The sequence below is a fragment of the Orbicella faveolata genome, unplaced genomic scaffold (assembly GCF_042242905.1).
Source record: "Orbicella faveolata isolate gen_17 unplaced genomic scaffold, um_ofav_v1 contig_46, whole genome shotgun sequence".
Taxonomy (NCBI): Eukaryota; Metazoa; Cnidaria; class Anthozoa; order Scleractinia; family Merulinidae; genus Orbicella; species Orbicella faveolata.
Window position 1 is genome coordinate 23,152,806 of NW_028301576.1, and position 23,023 is coordinate 23,175,828.

General features: G+C 39.2%; 2 protein-coding genes and 2 long non-coding RNA genes across 4 annotated transcripts in view; 2 read left to right on the forward strand and 2 right to left on the reverse strand.

Annotated features, from left to right (window-relative positions):
• LOC149098949 (uncharacterized) overlaps positions 1–13,799 on the forward strand; it is a 179,350-nt gene extending 165,551 nt beyond the window's left edge. Inside the window, exon 2 of the long non-coding RNA XR_016203639.1 lies at positions 13,452–13,799. This is a non-coding gene — a long non-coding RNA (uncharacterized LOC149098949). The remainder of the gene's footprint in view (positions 1–13,451) is intronic.
• A 1,364-nt stretch (positions 13,800–15,163) lies between these two features.
• Positions 15,164–19,181, forward strand: LOC149098959 (uncharacterized). Its single transcript, XR_016203636.1, has 2 exons — positions 15,164–15,424; positions 18,203–19,181. It is a non-coding gene; the product is annotated as an uncharacterized LOC149098959 (long non-coding RNA).
• On the reverse strand, positions 16,715–17,785 carry LOC149098960 (uncharacterized; the record flags this gene model as incomplete). Its single annotated transcript, XM_089277929.1, has 1 exon — positions 16,715–17,785. A coding segment is annotated over one exon (930 nt), but the record flags the coding sequence as incomplete, so codon positions are not given.
• On the reverse strand, positions 18,221–20,011 carry LOC149098961 (uncharacterized). Its single transcript, XM_089277476.1, has 5 exons — positions 19,604–20,011; positions 19,433–19,483; positions 19,241–19,346; positions 18,888–19,128; positions 18,221–18,779 (listed from the first exon to the last, which is right to left on the reverse strand). The coding sequence occupies exons 1-5, from the start codon at positions 20,009–20,011 to the stop codon at positions 18,557–18,559; spliced, it is 1,029 nt and encodes a 342-aa protein (XP_089133602.1). The 3' UTR covers positions 18,221–18,556.
• Between the last annotated feature and the right edge of the window lie 3,012 nt (positions 20,012–23,023).

A 23,023-nucleotide genomic window follows, 5' to 3' on the forward strand; every position in this document is an offset into this window, starting at 1 on the left:
ACCAATCGTTGTTGGGGACCAAAGCCAAAGCTTTTCTAGTGAAGAAAGCACACATCGAATTGAAGAATAACATTTCAATATCACTGGATTAACATTAGATTATTAACTTAGGTAATTTCTGTATACGCGAACAACGTGAAATTAACGTGCGCCTTCAAGAAGAATCCTGTGACCAAAGAAGAGCGTGTGGTCAAAGTATTCGGCCTTTAAACAAACAGTTGGCCACGGGCGAATCGTGTGGATGGATGGATGGATGAATGAATGAATGAATGAGTGAATTAACTTTATTGAAATGCCAGTATTTTTAACCTAATGACAGGTCCTCAACCCTATTATACCTTCCGCGAGTCGACTTCCGGTGAAACGATTCGACTTTGCAAGGCCGATTCGCGACGAATCGACTCGAATCGCAACAATTTCACACTCCCAGTTATTGCCTAGCGCGAGTCGACTTCCGGTGAGACGATTCGACTTTGCAACGCCGAATCGACTCGAATCGCAACAATTTCACACCCCCTGTTATTACCTACCGCAAGTCGATTTCCGGTGAGACGATTCGACTTTGCAAAAGACGATTCGCGACGAATTGGGCGAATCGACTCGAATCGTCAAAAAATTCACACCCCAGTTACTGCCTACTGCGAGCAGACTTCCAGGGAAACGATTCCACTTTGCAGGAAACATTCCCGACCAATCGAGTCGCTTCGTTAAGTGCCTCACCGAATCGACCGAAGTTTGTCGCCACGTTTTTAGAACGACAAACGTTCATTTATCATTATTTCACGGGCATCGACTTCCGGTGGTGCGGATCGACTCCCAACCTCGTTCCCAGGGTCTCTCATCTTACCGCCCTCTAACGAGCGAAGAGGGCGGTAAGATGAGAGACCATGGGAACCAGGTTGATCGACTCCGTGCGAATCGAGTCGAATCGTTAAGTACCTCACACGAATCGACTCAAGTTTGTAGTCACGTTTGAAGATCGACGAACGTTCATGTATCATTATTTCACTGGTCTTGACTTCCGGTGGTGCGGATCGACTCCGTCCGATTCGAGTCGAATCGTTAAATACCTCACACGAATCGACTCAAGTTTGTAGTCACGTTTTAAGAACGAGAAACGTTCATGTATCATTATTTCACTGGTCTTGACTTCCGGTGGTGCGGATCGACTCCGTGCGAATCGAGTCGAATCGTCAAGTGCCTCAGACGAATCGACTCTTGTTGGGTGTATTGGACATGAATGGAATCATATTACAAGCGCGGGAACCCTAAACCACAACACAAGAATCCAATTGAAGTTGGAGATATGGCGAAATTGAACTCGTAGTTTTTCAAATGACTGTCCAGACAAGCTCCAAGAATTTGTGTGGTTCAACCTTCGTTATTATTTGGGGTGGAGAGGAAGGGAAGGTTGGCGCGAACTTACTAAGAACCCGCTCAAGTTCAGGCACGACGATCAAGACAAAGAGTATATCACTATAAAGCATACAGAACAAACCAAGAACAATCAAGGTGGTTGTAAGCAGAAAGACCAAGATTACACTGATGTGAGAATTTATGGGTTACCCGGTTCATCGCTGAAATTGATGCTGAGTAAACTTCACCCTGATTGTGAAGCCCTGTTTCAGACTTCGTTGACAAAGTTCCCCAAGGCGGCAGAGTGTTGATACATGAACGAGCCCTTGGGAAAGAATTCGATCGCCCAACTTATGCCAAAGATTTCCAAAAAGGCTGGACTTTCCTAGGTTTACACAGCACATTGCGTGAGGGCGCCTACTATAACAAGTCTTCACCAAGCCGGGGTTGATGCACAGCAAATTTGCGCCATTACAAAGGATAAAAACGAACGGAGCTTGACGTCCTACATAAAGGGGTCTCTGTTAAGTGCGGACCGGATGGCCGCGGACGGCGGATGGCGGATGTAGAAATGCGGATAGAAAAATGCGGTTGATAAAATGCGGATGGAAAAATGCAGGTGACAAAATGTGAATGATAATATAGACACGAGGGGAAATAAGTTTACGATGTATTCTTACATTCTGAGTTGTAAAATTAGGCCGAGACTCCTAGCCTGGAGAATTCATAGATCGAAGCATTTTTTACTCCGGTTATGAAAAAAGTGAAATTAAAAGAAAAAAAACGAAAAAAAATTTAAAAAAATAAAAAAAACACACGAAAAGACTTTGATCAAGGAACAGTAGTTATTCAGACTCCGTCTTTTACCACATCGAAGGACTTCAAAATAAGTGGAACACTTCTACGGTCACAGATCGGCTACTCACTGTACCCTTATTGACAAGTTTGCTGGGCACACAGAGCGTTCGCAGCAAAAGACTGTGCACAACACGTGTGCAAAGGTGTCTCTGTCACAAGTGGACTGCACAAGAGCCATGGAGTCGCCCGACAGCGACAATTCTGACTGAATCTATCTTTGTTTCGAAAACGTGAGTTGATGGATTTAATCTAGTCGATTAAACTTCGACCTTAACTTTATTTCTCGAAATCTTTGCTAACCATTTCATTTTTTGCTTGTCTAGTGAAAGCGCCGGTTCATCTTCCGATCGGCAGGATAATAAGACGTTTGAAAATGGAAGGTAAGAGCGTTTTACAGCTTTTGTTTTGGAACAGATTTCATGCCATTACAATAGCGGAAGCAAAACTTGAACACAAGGAGGAAACGTTCTTAAACTTTTGCACAAGAGTTCTTTTTGGATGTGCTGCAGCTTATACAGTTTCCATGGCTGTCGCACTACAGCAAGGCAACTTTAAAGCGTAAAATCTGTGATTTATTTGAAAAAACTTTAAGGCCGGACTGGAAAAAAGGACGAATTGGGAAAAGTAAAGAAAATGTTAAAAAGAAACCGAACAACTCTTTTAAAGTAACAGTCCGCATTAACGCCACAAAGAAACTTCAGATAAAGAAACTTAACCCGTCAAAGTTCGTTGGATTTTTCACAGACACAACGGAATATATCAGAGATATATTTTGTTTGGTGTTTCAACCTAAGAAAGGTCAGTTACTATTGACACTACAGGGAAATAAGTTCGCCCCTTGTTTTTTTTTTTTTTTTTTATACAAACTAACCTGAATAGTCCATCATTAGTAACAGATGAAATGGTAGTTTACTGAAGTGTATCCGGCACGGCGTGGGAATCTACAAAAACCTAGGGCTAATTTAGAAATCTGTCCCAAAAGTACATAAACAATAGCCTCCATTTGGCGCGAAAATATGCTCGGATATTTGTCCGCGGACATTATTTGTTCTGAGAAGTGAACAGTTTTCCGAGAGCGTAGTTCGAGGAACACTGTGAGCTTCGAGGAACACTGTGAGCTTCGAGGAACAGATAATAACCAAGGACAAATATCCGAGCATATGTTCGCCCAAAATGGAGGCTATTGTGTTTATTATTCTTCAAGTCTTTTTCGCAACGCGTGCAGTTTTGAAAATTGGGCAATATTCTCGGATATTCCCCAGTTTTAGCCGGGGGATATTCGGTCACGTGACGTGTTTAGACCAATCGCACGCGAGCGAAAATATTCGAGGATTATAACCATCAATTTTCCTAACTGAACATATGGAAATTCCCTACACTAGCCATAACAGGAAAAAATGGTTTATGATGATCGAATTCTGTTCACGGATATTCTATTTCTCCCTAAACAAAATATCGTAAGGTATTTTTCCCTCTTCCAAATTTTATCGTCCGTAATACGGTTACCGCATTTTGTCATTCTCACATTTTATCATCCGGATTTTTCCATCCGCATTTTGTTATCCGCCTTTTATCATCCGCCATCCGCCATCCGCCGCCATCCGGTCCGCACTTTACAGAATCCCTACATAAAGATTAAAGAATAGCTCAGCCTCACAGAAACGTGCTTGCTCGGACATTCCTGGTCGTCCGTTTCTTTCAAAAGAAGCTTCTGATGTGAATACCGCGTGTAGTAGCTCCATGGCCGGTGGCGAAGTGCATGTAGTTTTGCGGCTTCAAGCCAAACGCATATCGTTCAACCAATTATGTCAGTTTAGCAATTGTACTATCAATTTCAACACTTACAAATAAGCTTTGTCGAACTTTCCTTTCATGTCTTCTGCAATTTTTGAAAACTCAAATGGCAAGATTTCGTAATTTCTAGCCAGCTATTGTGCATTTTCATTGAGGGAAAAATAAAAGTCATTCAACTTGTAAATGCTCGCATGATTGTTCAGACTGTTTTGTTGTCATTTTTTTTTTCAGTTTTTATTTTCTCAATGCCCTCCAGATTGGTAATAATAGTAATAGAGTTGATTTTCTAGGACATCAATATGTTTCGGGCCCTTCTCAGGCTCATTTTAGCCCAGCACCTCGGGCTAAAATGAGTCTGAGTCGGGCCTAAAACATATTTATGCCCGCGAACATAAACTCTATTGTTATAATAGCGCCCCGCTTTAGCCAAAGCCACGCTTGCAGTAGTCTGTGCGCGGCTTGGGCGGGTCTAGTTTGAGCTCAGAATTTTTTAGATTATACGGTGTACTGCGGATACTAAATAAGTTTTGCAGGTACGCAGGAATAAGCACCCCCCCCCCCCCAACCCCTCCCCCTCCCCAATTTTTCAGTTTAAAAATCAACATCGCCTTAAGTTTTCTCTGCCGATTTTCTACATTTAGCGAGAAAATGAAGAAACTCTATAGTTAGAAATTTGAATTTTTTGCAAAACGCATTGTCGATTTCCGAATTCTTCGTTTATCTGTGCGGCGGTTTCAAATGCCTCTTAAAGGGTTAAGTTTTGTGAAAACATCACTGGCGTCATCCGCTTCTAAAAAATATGACTAACATGGTTTACCCCCGTTGACTCAGCTTTGATATTTTTAACTATAAACCCCTGTATTATCACCATCATCATCATCATTATTATAATTATTTTTATTATTATTATTTTCGCATTTCTAACACAAGTATCTCATTATCTGAGAGCAGTAAAGGAATTAAAAGGGTAAAGTCAACGCTGGGTAGAACTTGAAGAGCGCCACTTTCAGAGATAAATGGTCTCACACGTTTAAGGGCGCCTATGGCTGAGGATATCTTCTTGCCCATTTCGTCTATATGCCTTGTCCATGAAAGGTGTTCGTCAATTACCAAGCCAACTGATTTGGCTTCTTTAACTTTTTCGTTCGATTTGCCGTCGATTTCAATATTGATTTGGTTATTCCAGAGAGCATGTATTCGTTGATTTGACTCAATTACCACAAATTCAGTCTTAAAAACATTAAGGGTTAGCATAATTATTACAATCCAGCAAATAAGTTTTCTTAGCTCTGAGTTAACGACAATTTCAAGGTCAGCTATTGCACTGGCCGCTTAGGTTATACTTGCGTCATCAGCAAACATCCTCGCAAAGGCTGAACTGAGGTAATTGGGCAGATCATTAATGTAAACTAAGAGTAGCAGGGGTCCAAGCTAGCTACCCTCTAAGACACCATAAGAAACTAGGGCAACACCCGCCAAATGGCCATTTATGCTGCAGTTTTGGCTACTGTCGAAGAAATGTGAGTCAAAACATTTCAGACTACTCGTGGCAACACCATATTTATGCAGCTTCCCTACGAGGAGGCTATGGTCAATGGTATCAAAGGCCTTTTTGAGATCGATAAAGATAACACCATTGACCACTGTCAATGTTGACCGACCAGCTATTTGTGGCTTCAATCAATGCAGTAAGTGTACTATGTAGAGATCGAAATCCAGATTGGCAGTGAGTTAGTAAGTTGTTAACAGTAAAATATTCGTAAAGCAGGTCGTATACAATTTATTTCCAAAAACTCTGCGACTGTCGGAATGAGAGGAATTGGACGCAAGTTGTTTGGGTCGTCCCTTTTTCTCTTCTTGAAAATAGGGGTCACCCTTGTTAATTTCCACTCAGTTGGAAACAAACCAGTGCTAATCGACTTTGTAATTATTTGTGTGAGCGATGGTGCGACTATGTTGGCAGCCATTTTTAAAAACTTCCTTGGATTGTTATCTAGGACCATAGCTTTCCTTTCGTTAAGTTTTAGTAACAGTTTGCAATCTACGTTCACTGCTGGAGCTTTCATAGAAAAGGTAGTTTCAGTTGGCTCGATATAGGACTCAGGTTCTATGTTAAACGACGGTAATTCAAAGGCTAGTCTCTCATCAATGCTAGAGAAATAGAGATTTAATACTTCGGCCATCGTAGGAGATTCAGTTATAGGTTGTTCTCTAATTTTATTTTCCGAAATATTCTTTACCTTGTTTGGATGTCGTGAGAACAAATTGTTAATTAAATGCCACTTTTTCCTAGGTTGTGATTTACTGCAAGGAGATGATGAAGATTTGTAGTAAAATATTTCCGCTTGGCCTTCTTAATTTCGTTATTTGTATGGTTACGGACACATCTGTATTGATAGCATGCCATGGTCAGAGATAGGAAATTCCGGACCGCGTTAAAAACCAATCAGATTGCGAGATTCGTTACCGTGCGCCTCTTGAGAGAGAAAAAAAAAATATATATATATATGATATTTGTCGGCGGGAGGTCCCTATCGAAAGTATCTTTACCTGAGCGCGGTCTTGAGTACGGCCCGAGACCGAAAGCCGACGGAAGGTTGTTTCAAAGCGTAGCGCAAAATTTCTCTCGAGGTGGACCGTCCAAAGCCAGCAAATAACTTTTTTCATGTTGTTCTGTTGTCAATAAAATTGAACTGCCAAAATTAATAGCAAAATATTTTTGAAATGGCAAAAAGACACAGGACAGGAAAAAAGATCTCTAGATCTTCCAAATTTAACTGCTTAAGATTTTAAAATCCCAAAATTTCATTGCAAGGAGTTAAAAAAAAAGCCAGTCAAAGATAGGCTTGTTAACAATTCTGCTCTTGTTTTCCTGCATAATGTTTGCTTCCAAATAGTACAATTCGCGTTCCCTCTGAGTGCTTTCATTCAGTCTAAATCCATGTCTTTACTAATTCGGCAACATTCTAAGACGTGGAGGTCACCACGATCTTGTTGGATAGTCACTCTGTTTATATTCCGCGTTGCAGACCTTTGGAACACGATCAGTACACATGCATACATGCTGAGGTTTCTTCTGTTGAACTAGAGATTACATACGCATATTTATTTCGATAAAAAAAAATTGTTACTTTTTAATCTGCACACGATGATAGAACGAGGCATGCGTAGTGCAAGTTCATTTTGTATGCGCCAGCTATACATTCACGGAGCATAATTCTCTCTCGGCTTGGTTTACACTTTACAGTGGTGTTAAAAGTATTTTTACTTATTTATTCATTTATTTATTTGTTTATTTGTTTATTTATTTATCCATATATTTATAAATTTATTTGTTTATTCAATATTTATTTATTATTATTTCATTTTATTTTTTACCTTGTATGCTTTGTAATTTTGTTTGTTTACATGGGCATTTCACTTAAAACATACATTATTTGTCTGCACTGCTTTGTAGAACGAGATATACATTGCACGCGTTCGTAGTTTTATTTGTGTCTACGAGGGTGTCGCTTAAAATGTATCACTGGCCGAAAAGTATACTTAAGACTGCTCTCGTTCATAGAACGAAACATACATTGCATCATTTTATTTTTCATTTCTTTCGTTTTGGTTCAGTAGTGCGCGGTTTTATAGCGCACTTTGGAAAAGAGTGAAGGCTGGGAACGAAGTCGCGCCGCAAGCGCTTATGGGATTACTTGGGGGGACACAGGTCAAAACAAACTGGCGGAATTTAGTACGGAATGTCATAACGTGGATTGTAGTGGCGACAGCAAGGTTTTAACAGAGCTAGATAGCAATAAGATCGAAGTCATTATTTTAGACGATAAAAAGTCAAGAGGGTTCAGGAGAATTCGAACGACGTGTCCCGCTGTTTATTTATACCACGTTGTAAATAAATACACGTGAATGCGGACACGGCGAAATGAGGAACAAATAGTTGAGAAATAGAAGAAACGACATCACCCAAGGCTGGGAGTTCTGCAGTTTTTAATATCACCTTCGAAAGGGCAGGAAAAAGAGAAGATATTACAACACGGAGTATTCGTATTTCGTTTCCCATCCAGGTACGAAGCCCGCCGAACAGGGCTTAACTTTGTAGAGTGGACGAGACGTGGTGTTGTCCTTGTGGTATAGTGACTCTGAACGTAGTTTTTTTTTATTATTATTTATTTGGAACATGAGAAAAGGCACAAAGAGAGAAAAAATCACTGATACTGGCTGGGAAAAAAAAATGAGAGCAATAATTGAGAGCAATAACAAGAACCCTGAATTTAGGTATTTTTAAATTATTTGATTACTCTTTTTATCGTTATTGTATATATTATTTTAGCTTTATGACAATTGTATTGTAAATTTCTGTTTCTCTTATTTAGATTTAGTAGTAGTAGGTCCACATCAGCTGTACAGTTGCTTATTTTAAACCTACTTATCAAATAAACGTATGTATGTATGTATGTATGAGTTTAGAAAAAAACTAATAGTAAAATGTGACGTTGAAAGCATTTCTGCAGATTTGTGTTAAATGCGATTGCAGTTTGACAGTTATTTTAATAAAACGCCCTACTGAAAATGTGTCCAATCTAATTCATAAATTATGTGTAATTATGTTTTACCAATAGCTCCACAGTTTTATGCTCAGTGAAATGCCGAGTAGGAACGCAATATGGCGCTATTAAGGATAATGGTGTATGCAGCGGTGGTTCGTTCTTCTCCGTTTAGCAAAGTCTACATGTTTGACATGCGTGAAGTGAAACGAATATCGCGGTTTAAGAGGCAATGTACTGTCGTTTACATTACAAATTGCCGTCTCCTGTTTGCGCGAATGTTATTTGAAAACCTTAAACGACGAAACTGCGCAAAATGCGCTCCTTATCTTTGTCACTTATTGGTGGGAAAGCATGCATTAATCTCTGTACTTCTATATATTCAATAAACTCAGGCCGCATTTTATTCCTCTGTGTTCGATTTGATGTTCTGCCTTACCCAGATTAGTAATCAGCCAATCACAAGCCGTGCCTACTGTCCTGACACCGTGTGATATCAAGTCATTGACACGATATGGCAAGTTATTTTAGTCACTTGCCCGAATTTGAGTACGGTAAATACCGAATCATACCTTTTATGGTACGCTTCGGCAGAACATCAGGCTTGTTTGGCCTCGGTCATCATGGGTATTTTGGAGAGACTAAGAACCATGGGTCGACCAAACTCACCTGATATGCCACCAAAGCGGAATAATAGTGACCAAAACTGGCTAACGGGTGACGGCCTTGGACAGCTCTAAAGAAATCTGATTACCAATCACTTGACTACACAGTACGCAACACACAGCACATGCCGACAGGTGTTGCTAATTCAACCCTCATCTGCTACATCAGAGCGATTACTAGGAAACTTATTTGGTATTAACCACATACAATATTCGTTATGACAAATAATCTTGGCGTGTCCTCGTAGAAGAAACAACAAAAGAGGAGCAGAAGGGGGTGGAGTGGGATTTTACTTATTTATCCTGATTTTAGTTCATTTTGTTTGAATCAGAATAACGTAACATTGGGAAAAATGATCTTGATATGCAAAGCCTTAATATAGCCTGCAGCTGTCTTACAATTCATTAGTCTGTCCAAAGACGTTTATTTTTTGCTACTAGCTATTTTTCTTGGAACGCGCGATAGCGGCCGCGAAGAGGGCGCAAAACAATTTTGTCTTTCTCAGGGCCGACCCTAGTGTTCGAGCATTTTTAAATCCCCTGCGTTTAATACTTTTGCTTGAGCTCTAGACGAACTCAAAACAAACTAAAAGGTTTGTAGATAGACTAATAATTAATGGGAGGTCAGACTATGGGCTGAGCCACGGACTAACCTTGAAAAAGAAAAAAAAAGGTAAGGTGAGCTTCACGTTTTTCACGACATGATTTCTGCGAAGACGGCTCGACTATACAAAGACACGACTCCACTCACTTAGAATGTATTCGATATTAGTGAAAGTGATTTCGAAAACTCTAAATGTCACGCGCGGTAGCGAAAAATGAAAATGCAAAACCGTCCTTTGTCCATTTGGAAAGTCTTGAAAACCCTCTCTATTACCAAATTCAGTGCACTTGCGTCAGAAAATATCTCTGAACACGATGAAAAAGAGAGATTTTTTCATCGAATTCTACGTCAAACTTTGACTAATGCATTTTTTCGGCCTTACAGATAAATCCAATCTGAGTAGAATTAACTCGTATTAAACAACACCACCAAACACACTGTAAGAACTTTCCCAAACTTTTCAAGCTCCGTGCATGCGTGTCGGCTCTTGTTCCCACAGAATTTCTCGTTCTTGTACACTTCCACTCGTGTTGCTACAACCCGATAGGGACACCGAAACAGTCTTTAATGTTCTAGATAAAATAATCATAAAACCCTTGGGTTTACCTGTCATAGCAATTGTCCAACCTTTCACCCGAGAAGAAAATTCGGAAAATGCCGAACTATATTACAACTTGAACGATGTAATTAGAATTAAGCAGTTACTATTTAAAACGCCAATCGATATACTTACAGGTATCCCAAGTTCACCAAACCGGAGAAAACATTCTCTGTCAAATTCTGAATATTATTTCCCGATAAGTTTCTGCAATAGAAAAAGAAACAAGTAAAACATGTCTAGCATCAATTGTGAGATTACGAATACACATTGTAGTATAATAATAAGGTTAAATTGATCGTGCACCATGCGTCTAAACCAAACACAGTGTAAGCTCTCTTAACGAAGACTCTCGTAAGCGGACGAATCAACTTACAACCGCTTTCAGAAAACCCGCGTTTTAACTCCCATATTAACTCTGCATTTACTCATCCCCCACTATTTAGATTCTCCTTTGTTTTTAAGCTCGCGTAAGCCGACACTCGAAAGGAATTGGGCCTGGCAATGAAAGATACTCATAACCATTTGTAAACTGCATCACTGCATTTTGTTGCACTGAGACTGTTGAAAGAGTCTGGATTAGGGGGAGGGCGTAAGGGGGAGGTGGAGGATGTAAATGAAAGTTGTAAGTTAAAATGTTATCTATTTTTCAGTTGTCAGTTTAACTTTGGGCCATTTGTTATTTGTCAGGTAAGTGGCTCTTAATTATTAACTTAAAACCTGAAATGGCGTAAACCTCTACTATTTGTCCCCTTTTGTAAACGACACAGTCGAAACCCTCTAAAACGGCCATATTGAGGACAGAGGAAAAAGGTAAGTGTAGAGAAGTGGCCGTTATGGGAAGGTAACGGTGTAATATGACTCCCGTTTTATCTGGATACAACATTTCTTTTCAAGAAAGAGAATATAAGTACGTAACACATTTTTATAATATATATCCATGAAACAGAAAATAAATTTAAACAGATGGAGACCAAAGAAGGGCTGTACGGATCAAGATCTGTGAACATTTACAATTAGAAAAATGGGCCTTGTATACACTCTTTGTCAGTCGTTGATTGTCTTAATTAACTAACGGTTGTAGAGAGGTTTTTTTGGAAGTTGAGACGCGTTTCATCGGCAGTTGCTGTTGTGGAGAGGTGGCTGTTGTAGAAAGGTTGAAAAAGGAATGTATGGCCTGTCCGCCGAGACCAAACCAACTGGCCGTTATAGAGAGGTGGCCGATAGTGGAGGTTTCACTGTATGCCATGCATATAATTAAATGCAAAAACCTAAATGATTTTCTCTTTTTCCCACCCCTACCCCGTTACATTTGCGCTAATTTAATATCCAGCGCTTTTGTTTCGCTCGTGTGCTCGACCATCCTGTGAGAGGTACAACTGAGTTACACTTCTCTATAACCTCTGTTTTAATTCGGTCCGTGTTTATCTGAAGAAACAGACTATGAAAATTTACTTTATTGGTGTTGTGGATGGTCGTGGATGGTGTGATCGCCAATTACTTGAAACAAAAGAAACAAAAGATTCCAAATTTAATAAAGAATACATAAACCAAAACAAAAAAGCTAACCAACAACATTTTCGGCAACACCAGGATGAGAGGGTTTTCTTATTATTCCCAGTTCCGTCTGACATGCTGTAGAGCTTTAGTTCATAATTGCCTAACAGAGAATTTTTTTGATTTTCCCTGACTCCTGAAGGGCGTGGCCTTCCGTTGAGGAAAATGCAACAGATAGTATAAGGGTGAAATTGAAACAGACTCAGCAATTAAATTCGGCACAACTAATGCCACATTTAATTCAAATGCCGACCTTGTTATTCAAGTCGGGTCAAATAAGTATCAGTTTTGGCGCATCTAGAATGCAACGTTTAAACCGAGCGTGAAGTTTAATGTGTCCAAAATACCTAATATTGATGCACGCTACTCTTAAGTTAAAAAAAATAAAATAAAATAAAATAAATAAATAAATAAAGTAACTTTTAGTGATTCCAAATACATCATAGATATTATTCACAAACTAATATCTCAGATTTTTAGACGTTCACCTTCTCTGAAATTTCTAGTATGGTCACGGGTATACATGCACGCGTTAACATAAAAAATCAGCTAAATAGTCATTCTTTTGATAATAGCAACCAATGTCAAAAAAAAAAATTAAACGTACTGTAACTCTTACTGGTTCGTGAACAGCTAACAAGTCATTCATTCATTCATTGATTCATTTATTTATTTAATTATTTATTTATTTATATATTTATTATTTATTTATTTTGTAACGGGAAAATCCGACTGCAAAGGTCCATGTCAAGTTGATTATCCACTATGTACACGCTCAAAGCGTTCTTAGTTGTCTGGGAAAAGAGAATTTGCCATCACCACGACCTTCTGGGTTAGAAAAAATATGTAACTATAAATGTCAAACGGTATAAATTTAATTTTTTTTTTTTTCAAAAAAAAAATAAACTTAAATAATTTAAATTTGAAATACTAAAAAAAAAAAACTCAACCCAGACCTGAGACCGTCCTGAAGTCGACGTTTTACCAACACCCCTTCCTATCAATTCAGACCGACAAAAGCCACCAAATAACGCTCTTTTTTCTTCTTGCAATAAATAAAGCCAAACTTAATACCCAGACATTGAGACAAGGGCAAATACTGGCTTTAAGGTAGCTTTTCGGCGGCTTTACGGAACAGTCAATTTTCTATTTCGTGCTATGTAAGCTTCCATGTCTTGTCTGTAAACTTCTCAGCACCATTGGCCATGAATGTTAGACAGCCAATTCCTTGAAACCATCCTTAAATTTGCCTATTTACCAGCTTCCAGTGAGAGGGAGCCGACCTACACATTCAAGAGAGGATTGGTAAAGCCATAGGGGAATGTATAACAAAGGCAAAAAGATCTACCAAGCTTGCGTACTCTCTCTGTACTATTATATCAATCACAATGCTGGAGAATGACCTGAAGAAGTTGGAAACCTTTCACCCTTCTTGTCTTCGTAAAACCTCGGATATCTTATGGTCAAGAAAGGTTTCCAACAATCTGCTCCTCAAACTGACAGAGCAAGAGGATATGGGGATTGTTCTTGTAAGAATAAGGTGGCGTTGGATCACTTACGCGCACCGTAAAGAATCTACTAACATTTCTAAAGATGTTTTCAGATGGACACCAGAGGGTAAAATGGAGAGGGGCCGTCCCAAATCCACCTGGAAGAGGACTGCAGAGGCAGAGCAACAGGACCTAAATCTTAACTAAGGACAAACCACACGGCTTGGAATCGAAAGGACCGATGATGATGATGATGATGATGATGATTATTCCATTCGGAAATTCCACTAAATTCCTAGCGCACTCACATCAGATACGTTTTTTTAAACACAATAAAACAAAAGAGATTTTATTCATCAAGTTCTTTCGTGTTTTCGGCTTACAAATAAATCCGATCTGACTTCAAGGTCATTCTTTAACAATTTTAATGCTTTTAGCCCTGAAGATAGTGCGGTAGAGTTAACTGAGGGCTGTTGTAAAAAAAAAACACACACACACACAATAGACGTACGTCCAGGAGCCATAATCGGGGACGAAGACCGTAAGCGCGCGCTATTTCTAGTATTGGGGTTGTCCCCATGATATGAGACAATAATTCTATTTTTAGAACAAATTGCACCATCGCCTGCGGCACACGCGTGTACATGCTGCGAGGATTTTTGCAGATGTCGCGCGGGGGAAATGGCGTCCGAAATTCCCGAAATTTTGTATGTTTTTGGCCCACAACGCAACGCGTTTACGCCTGTTGGAATTTTGCTTAATTAAGTACTTTCGTCGTAAGCTGCTCCAGTTTGAGTGAAGTAAGACCGTATCGAATTTAGATATGTTTCGCTTTAAACTTATATATATCGCTGACCAAGTTGTGTTCCGACGGATGCTTCTTTTACATGAGCTGTACATTACCCCACTTTAAATTTCACATATGTTGAAGATTAACAGCTTTTCCATTACACAGCAAAAAACTAGCTGGATGTATTTAGATATAGCAGAGCTTCAGGACTTCATGGTTTCCTGGCTCCTCTTACCACACGCTTCCGAGGAATTTGCCAGCCTATCGTGACCGAAAGGGAAAACAAAATAATTGCTAGTTTGAGTTTCGCCTGAATTGTAAGCAACGCTTGATGTTTCATCCAGGCCCAATAACTTTACGTCCGTAGATACTGCTCAGTTTTATTTGTGTAAAAGTCCAGTAAATTCTCTGTTGTCGATGAATGAGAGCGCCCGCCGATGCGTGTTTTGTACAGTCAGTAAACATGATAAATTGGACTTCCGCCGCGCCGCACTTTCGTGTGAAAGCGTACATCGAACTCAAACAATAACTCTATAGTTTTTAAATATGTTTAAGATTGATAAATGTTTGAGAACATATTAAAAGCTAAGCTGGAAATATGTGAATAAAGCAGAAATATTAAGCAAAGTTACAATGACGCTTTCTTTAATCAACTTCGAATAACGATTTCGATTTTGTTAATCGAGTTATCAAACCTCCTTGTCTATTTTCATTTTCGCAGTGTAAAACTTCGCTATGCTTATGTTGAAGAAACACTCATGATGTTACTAGCCTTTTTTGCGTTCTTGAAATTTGTTGCATCTCAGCACAAAAGATAACGAAAGAAATCTTTGTCAAGATTTGTTGACAATTGAAAACACCGACTCGGCCTTGAAAGTGCACGAGCTGCACTATGCAAGACAGAGCTGAAAAACGACTGCGCATGCGTAGGGTTTTGGCGGGTGAGTCGACGAGTGGTGGGATTTTCGATCGTTTGATCAATCCAAAGTTTTGGCGCCATTCGATGTTAATTTTTTGGACTAATATCATCCGAGAAAAATGGAGAAGATGGAACTTTCAATGTCATTTCAGTCAAGCAGATGTTCCTGATATCCTGAACATATTTCTGGCTATATTGACGGTCTAAACACAGCAAATTCTAGCAGACATCGGTCGCAGCGCCATGGTGAGTAGTGACCGCTTTACGCTTGTTAAGTTTATTTTGGATACCACTTACAGGTTAAAAAAGTGTAAATTTCAACTCCCTTGTTGTCAATACATCTATTCAAATGTGTTTGCTCTTTACAAATAATTATATATAGATGTAACGGACCCGCAAGGATAAACCTGCCACGTAAGCTCGCATTTGAGCACATCGGCTTACATTTGTACTTGAGCACTCGTTGCATGCTTTTGGACCTTACGGGAACAAACTGTAAAGGAAATGATTCCCTTCTTCATGTTGAAATATTTATATATTTACCCTGCCACTCAACATTCCTAGAGATATGACAGAAAAATTAATGGAACGCTGAGTATTCTTACTTGTGAAATTGAACAGAGAATTTGGAAAGGTAAAAAAATATCTGCTCTCATGGGCTGACCTTGACTTTGCGGATTTAAGCTTATATTTCGCTAATAACGAGTCTATAAAGGCTTCCTTTCTGGATACAGTAGTCGGAGTTCAAATTCAGTGTGGTGCACATTTCTACAGATGCCTTTCCTTATTTATCTCCCCGTCAATTTAGTAAGTAACTATAAAAATTAGTCAATGGAGCCTGAAATATGCAAGGAAATGCTCAAAACTTTGAGTGAAAAACTGTGCGCAAAGTTTCCCTCAACCAAACGGTAAGAATTGTCTGTCTCAACGATGCTTTCTTGGGAATTCTTGAACTGGAAGCAAGCCCAGTAGAAGGTCAATCACTGCAGCAAAAATATAAGAAAGGGTGAAAAAGGAAAGGAGAAAAAAATGAATAAAATAAAAACGAAAAGTTTACAGATGTAAACCATACTTTCTCTTTGATTTCTGTGTATGCCCTGGCCAAAATGTTGTAAAACGCAATGCTGGTGGAAAGAAAGGCATGCTGTCCTGTTGCAACTGCTATTTGAGTAGATTGCAGCTAATTTGGCTCATATCCAGCCTGAAAATGTCCAAAATGTCCAAAAAATGCTTTTTAGACAAAAAGCTCTGGGAGTTAATGGGTTAAAAAGTAGTTTAAATAGTGGAATTTAGGAAGCTAGCAAAATATACACTAAAAATGCTAAAAAGCTGGGAAAAGTTTAGTGAGGTGTTAGTGAAACTTTACATTAGTGACTGTACCAAGAGTGAACTGAAAATTGTTGACTTGCTTGAACCAAGAAAGTAATTTGAAGGAGTACTGCCATTCTCAAAAGCTGTATTGGGCTCCACTGTTCCCATGTAAGTGGCTGTCTAAGAGGAAAACATCTTGTGTGGTTGGAATGAAGACAACAGTATTGGAATTTAAAATAAAAATAGATGTTTTGCTGTGTGTTAAAGCAGTTCTCCAGTGAAAAGGTAAATTAGCTGCAGGACTTGCTTCAGGGATAATGCTAACAGGCATTTCAGGTCCTACAGTGGTGCCAACAATTACATTGTTTAATACCGTAGATGACTGTAGAGCTTGTAAACACCAAATGTTTGAGGAATGTTTTGCGTCACTGAGTCATAGATGCTCTTACCCACTAAAATCCCTTGCACAATTAGCTGGTACACCCATGTCTGGCTCAGTGGACTGTTGAGCAGAGGAATTTGAACATTTTCTGAAAAGAACCTTTTGCTAAACAAAAGTGCAATAAAAGTACAGGCATTGCTTCCTTTTTTTCCTAGAATTGTGGACTGTGAAATACTGCTTGGGAATGACCAGAAAGTGACATTGCCATGATGGTTCAGAGGGATGATAATGAGTGTTAGAACTTGAGAAGAGCTGTTAGAGGGAGACGAGGTATTTGTAGCTGAAGGTTGATTTCTGGATGAATGATTGGCCCGGGATGGAAGAGGGATAGTTGCATAAGTATCCAGGATGCTTTTAACCTTTTGAGACCATTCTGGTGAGGTGTAGAAAAGTTCAGCGTCGGATATGTTCAAGCCTGTAAGTGGTGCATTATTGCTTTCATCTTTATGGAGTTCATCATCATCATCATTTTCCCTTTCATTAGCATTTTTAGACGACAAAAGCCCATTGTTGAAGGTGTTTGCTAACTTTTGAACTTTTTTCTTCAGTGGTTCAGCACAGATTGGACAGCAATGATTTGAAGGCAAGCAAGCTTGGTGAAAGCAGTGGAAGTAGGCCAGTCTAACAATGGTAACTGTTTCTCTTGTGCAAGTTGGAAAATCACAATAAATATCTGGGTGAGGTTGTTGGCCTGGCTCTACATCATCGAGATTATAACTTAGTGGAAAACGCTTGGTGTCTACTGTGGTTTCAAACGTTGGGAGATGGTACAGTGGCTTCCCTTTTGGTCTTCCATTATTTGCAACTGGATGTTCAACCTGAGTCAAATAAATGAAATGTTGAAAAATTAAATTATGTGCATGTCAGGAGTACATGTACATTTATTATGAGGAAAACGTGATGTTAGTAATTTTGTTTGTTTGTTTTTATTTTCCATTTTTTAAGTCAGAGATGTTGTCAGTATTCATTAATTATGTTTGTGTATTTTAATATTCATTCTATTGTTTGGTACATTTTATATCTATGTCTGCATATCCTTATCCTACATATCTAAGAATCATGTAAAGAAGCCTAAACCACGCATTTTACTTAAACTGTCTTAACACACCTCAGGAATTTGACAATACTTTAGAAATGTGGAAAATGCTTGCTTTCAGCCTGTGTTTTTCAATTTTTCTTGCATCATCAAATTCTCGTATTGTTTTATGATGGTATAATAAATGGTTTAGACTTCTGTATTTATTAATTTTATGACTTTTTTTTTTTTTCAGGATTGTTACCTGGTATGATTTGTGGCAGTTCTGTGAAATGCTCTTAAACAGATCAAGAAGAAATTCTGCACTTTTCCCTGCAATAAGCCACAAGTTGGATTCACTCTGCTGACCATGGTGGTACTGTGGAACAAAGGACTGGACAAAGGAACTTATTTGTACCAGTTTTACATTTGCATGTCACAAGAAACTCGGAAATACGTGCCACTCATTTTAAAGGGCGTTCTTATTGTAACCTCCCAGTAACCATACCTTTTGAGGAGGGCTGTAATCGAAATTAAATTAAATTAATTAGCCAAAATGGCTTTTTTTTCAATGATATTTTTTGGTAGTGTGCATGAAGCCATTTGTTGATTAGAATTGCTTATTTATTTGCAGACTGACCTCATTTACTCTCTGCAACTGTTGTGATATGTAGTTGGCATGATCTTTAGCAAGGTCTGCTTTTAATTGCTGCATGTTCCTAGGCGTGGTGTTGTATCCTAAAATCTGACCAGCAGATAGGCCTTGCAAGGACATGCCACAACTAGCTGTGTATAAGCCACTGTCCTTTTGCAATGCAGATGTTTTTTGTGACCTGTCATGTAGGTAAAAGTAATTTGCTTCTATTGTTACAACCCCTATGAACAACCTGAATGAAAAACAATTTTCTTACAGGTAGCTCACTTCATTTAAAGTTTGTTACCTAAAATAGGCCATTATGTGGAGTAGGGATGCCACTCTCTGCTCTTGCATCTCTCTCCTTCTGTTGGACAAGCTTTTTCTTCCACTTAAACAGTTAAGGATGTCCTCAAAGAGTCCAGGGCTATTTTTGTCTGTAAACAGTTTCATTGCCTCTGGATTGTAAATTTTCTGGTCTGGGGTGGTTATTTGATGTCTGTACAGGGCTTTTTGAAATGCTTCCAACTTCTTTTCAATTGTTGACTCTGTAATAGAAAAATCAACCATGACAAAAATTAAAATATTTTTGTGAGAAGTATAGAGTTTTTGTTATGATGCTAAATTTTAATTCAAGCAGCTTCAAAACAGTAAAAACACCTTTTATCTCTGCGAGCTGTTGTGTTGCTACATGAAGCTGTGTTTGCAAGGTGCAGCACTTTTTTGTGTCCTTTCTGAGCAACAAATCCATTTCCTCCGGTGACTTCTAGGAGGAATGCAACAAGAGGTTTGTTATTTCGAACTGATTTTACATAGCTGGCATCAAATATGATACAAAATTGTGAGAAGTACCTGTTTTGGCATGGGTGAGGTGTGATGGAATGTCACATCAGTACTTTTTCTCTGAAATCATCAAAAGGAACTTATTTGTACCGGTTTTACATTTGCATGTCACAAGAAACTCGGAAATATTTGCCACTCATTTTAAAGGGCGTTCTTATTGTAACCTCCCAGTAACCATACCTTTCGAGGAGGGCTGTAATCTTGTTCGTCTTTAAACAATTGGTCTGCATTTTTCCTACAACTGGAACACCATCGCACACCAGGACGGTAACCACTCGTAGTACGTCCGATGCGGTCAAACATTTCATAAAACCTCGCTGGTATGTTGGCTGAAATATCAGTTGAGTGCACAGGAAGTGGACATGCACAAAAACCATGTGCTTCGCGGTTTATTCTGGTCCAGTGTCGAGTACATGCCCAGCTGTTCGTAGTGCCACCGACATACCTTGCTATTGCAGTATTGAACCTCCGCATTTTCCCTTTGCATTCCTCGCCTTTTCTGGTTTTTCTGCGGTACCAACAGGTCCGCTCACCGGAAGTTTCCGTGAACATCAAACTCATTAACATAATCTGCAACACGAGCCACATTTTCGCGGCACGAACTCCGACTTCGCGGCAAAATTTCGATGAGTGTTCAAGGATGGAAGTGTGGTGTTCAGGAGATATGTTTTAGAACTAATATCGACCGGTCTTAAAGGAAAGTTTCAAGCTTAACCTTTTTACTTACTCCTTAGCCCAAGCGAAAACTCTCAGCGCTCTTAAATTTTTCAAAAATGCCGCCATTTTACGTATACGTTGCTATGGTTTTATGTTGTCTTTCCCAGTTTCTCGGCGCGCGCGAATGAGCATGCGCAGTCGTTTTTCAGCTCTGTCACTATGCAAATGAGCTAATTGTACGCGTCAGACTTTCCTTTCAAAAACTTTTGCAAACTCACCAAACAAGCAGAAACAATAAGAAACCATCAAAACAGGTTTTGGTTGTGATTAACCATTGTCTGAGAAACTCACAAATTAACTCGATACCAGAGTAGAGCGTTTTCTTGCTATATTCTTAAGTCAGAACAAACGCAAAAACTTACGCGTGAGCTTACAACTAGCGCGAGCAGATCTTATTATTCATTCCGAGCGCGAGATTGAAGTCTTGTTTTCGACCCTGAAAAACTCACCTTTTCCGTTAGCTCAGAGCATAAAACTACATATAAGCGTCCTGGTTCTTGTTCCCTGCCTTATTCCCTGCCATCACGGTGAAAAATACACAAGAGAATCTCGCAACTCTCACCATTTGATCACGCAACGTGACAGCATCCACGCGAGAGCCCCTGACATGTGCGTGGATCCGCGTGGATATATGACGTCAGGATGGCGCAATTTGTTCTAAAAATAGAAAAATTGTCCATATCATAGGTGCGCGCGGATCCCAAGACTTACGCTCTCCGTCCCCGATTATGGCTCCTGGTACGTCTTGATAACATCAAAGAACTTTAGCCTGCGTAGCGTAGCAGGACGTAGCAGGCGTTAAACTGAAGAGGTGGAGGAGGGGGACTGGGAGAAAGAAGGAACGCCTGCTATAAGAACCCCCTTCTTTTCATTTCTACGTTCGCTGGCGAGCGCAAAATTCCTATTGGCTAATACTCACTAAGTAACTTATTAATTGTCAGTTACACAATCGCATCAAAAACAACCAACAATAGTCGCGGACCAGAAAATGTATTAACAAGGGTTTTGAGAGAACAAAAACAGTCGGCCAGCACAGTCTCTAGACATTTTGTAAATAAAATTTCGAAAGACGCTCTCCGCTTTTGCCCAGACTCGATGCCACAGAACCTGTAGAGATTATTGCAATTGTAATCCTCCTTTCTATTCCCTATTTTTGAACTCTTGTTGGGAGTGGAGGACATTTCCACGCTAAAATGACCTCGATGTTTATGTTATGTTGAGATATTCCCATTTTTCACACTTCGATAATTGAGCAATAGCACTCCGGAAAATGATTTTTCAGGTGACTAAATTCCCGCAGGAAGTCAGTTTTGCCGATAAGCCTGCGCTAGTTTCTGATTGGTGAAACTGTTGACAGTAATTGACAGCTGTTGAAATCGAATTACATCGAAAGCGGTGGGCGTGATGCGAAAAACCCGGTTCTTATAGCAGGCGTTCCTTCCCCCTTCTTCCTCGCGTTTTAATTTTTGCCTCCCTACCCCTTTTCAGTTTACGACTGCAACGCAGGCAAAAGGACTTACATGAGCTATTAAAAAAAAAATAAATAAACGTAACTTTTTTTTTCGTGTTTTTATTTATTTTTATAGAAACACTCGTGAAAATTTGGGATAACTTGTGAGAGCCGTGTAAACACTGATTCTCCCACCCTTTCTCCCGCGTTTCTACAATTCGATAAGACTACGAAAATGATTCCTTATTTCGTCAATAAAATAATAAATGTAATGTTGCTATCATAATATAATCTTTTTCTAACATAGGGTTGACCTGTAACTGCCCCCCCCCCCCCCCGCCCCCTTGCGAGTGCAAAATTTGTGAAATGTCTGGAGTATCGAACGATGTAAGAGGATAATAATGTTAACTTTTATTAAAATCTAACCTAGGCCATTTGTCTAAACGAAATATTCTCTTTTGCCATGATTATTCCAACCGGTTGTAACCGTCTACTCTTGCATGGGGAGTAAGCCCAACGTTATGTTTTCAATAAAAAATAGTCTTGTGTGTCTTTTGGAGTTAAACTTAGCAGGATTTCATCGACCACCCTTCACCCATCACCCTCTTGAACAGTTAAGGGGAGGGACAGAAGTGGAGGGGGAGGGGGTTGGGCGTTTCGTTGTTATCATTATGCTGGAAAAGAACGGTCCTGTGGATTTCAGTACATTTTTTGGTTGTTACTGCATTTTGACATCTCCCTCTTAAAGGTCCCCCACTCTTATACCACTGTGCACTGTTGCTTTTAGCTTTCGGTCATGGCCTGTGAACAATGTAACAAACGTACCGATAACGCTTTCAATAATTCTTAGCCTGTAACTCGCAGGAAGAAAAAAACCGCTGAGCACAGGCTATTCGGCACCTATTCACGCAAACTTGATTATTTTCTTTTTGCTAGACAAACGGAGGGTAGGGGTTGATAGGACGCCCCACTGTCCTATTTCTGACAGAGACTTCAATAGTATAATATATTTGTCCGTTCAACCTTTTGACTACCAATTTTTCACCCAAAAATGCCATATTTAACCTTTAAATCAGTTGCTTGGCTGCCATTTATTATTATTATTATTATTATTATTATTATTATTATTATTATTTTAATTTACAATCAGTTTACAACATGTAATAAATATCTACTTACTTAATAATATATATCTTTTTTTTTTTTGTTAACCTAATTACTTCACAACTTCACATAAATCTGTGGGTTAGTAGACGTAAAAAACAAGAGAAGACAAGAAAAGTAAAGCAAAAAAGACGAAAAATAAAAAAGTTACAAAAGAAATCTATATATAGTCTTGAACTTTGTAATGTTGTTATTATGAACAGCAATTTCCCGTTGTATATTGATTTTTTTCTCTTAGAAGCGTGAGAAAACTGGAAATTGCTGAGCTG

Coding starts and splice junctions, on each gene's coding strand:
- LOC149098961 (XM_089277476.1), bottom strand. CDS start 20,011: ATGTGGCTCGTGTTGCAGATTATGTTAATGAGTTTGATGTTCACGGAA. Junction 19,484..19,603: donor ATTACAGCCCTCCTCGAAAG/GTATGGTTACTG, acceptor TGATGATTTCAG/AGAAAAAGTACTGATGTGAC. Junction 18,780..18,887: donor CACATAATGGCCTATTTTAG/GTAACAAACTTT, acceptor CCTACATGACAG/GTCACAAAAAACATCTGCAT.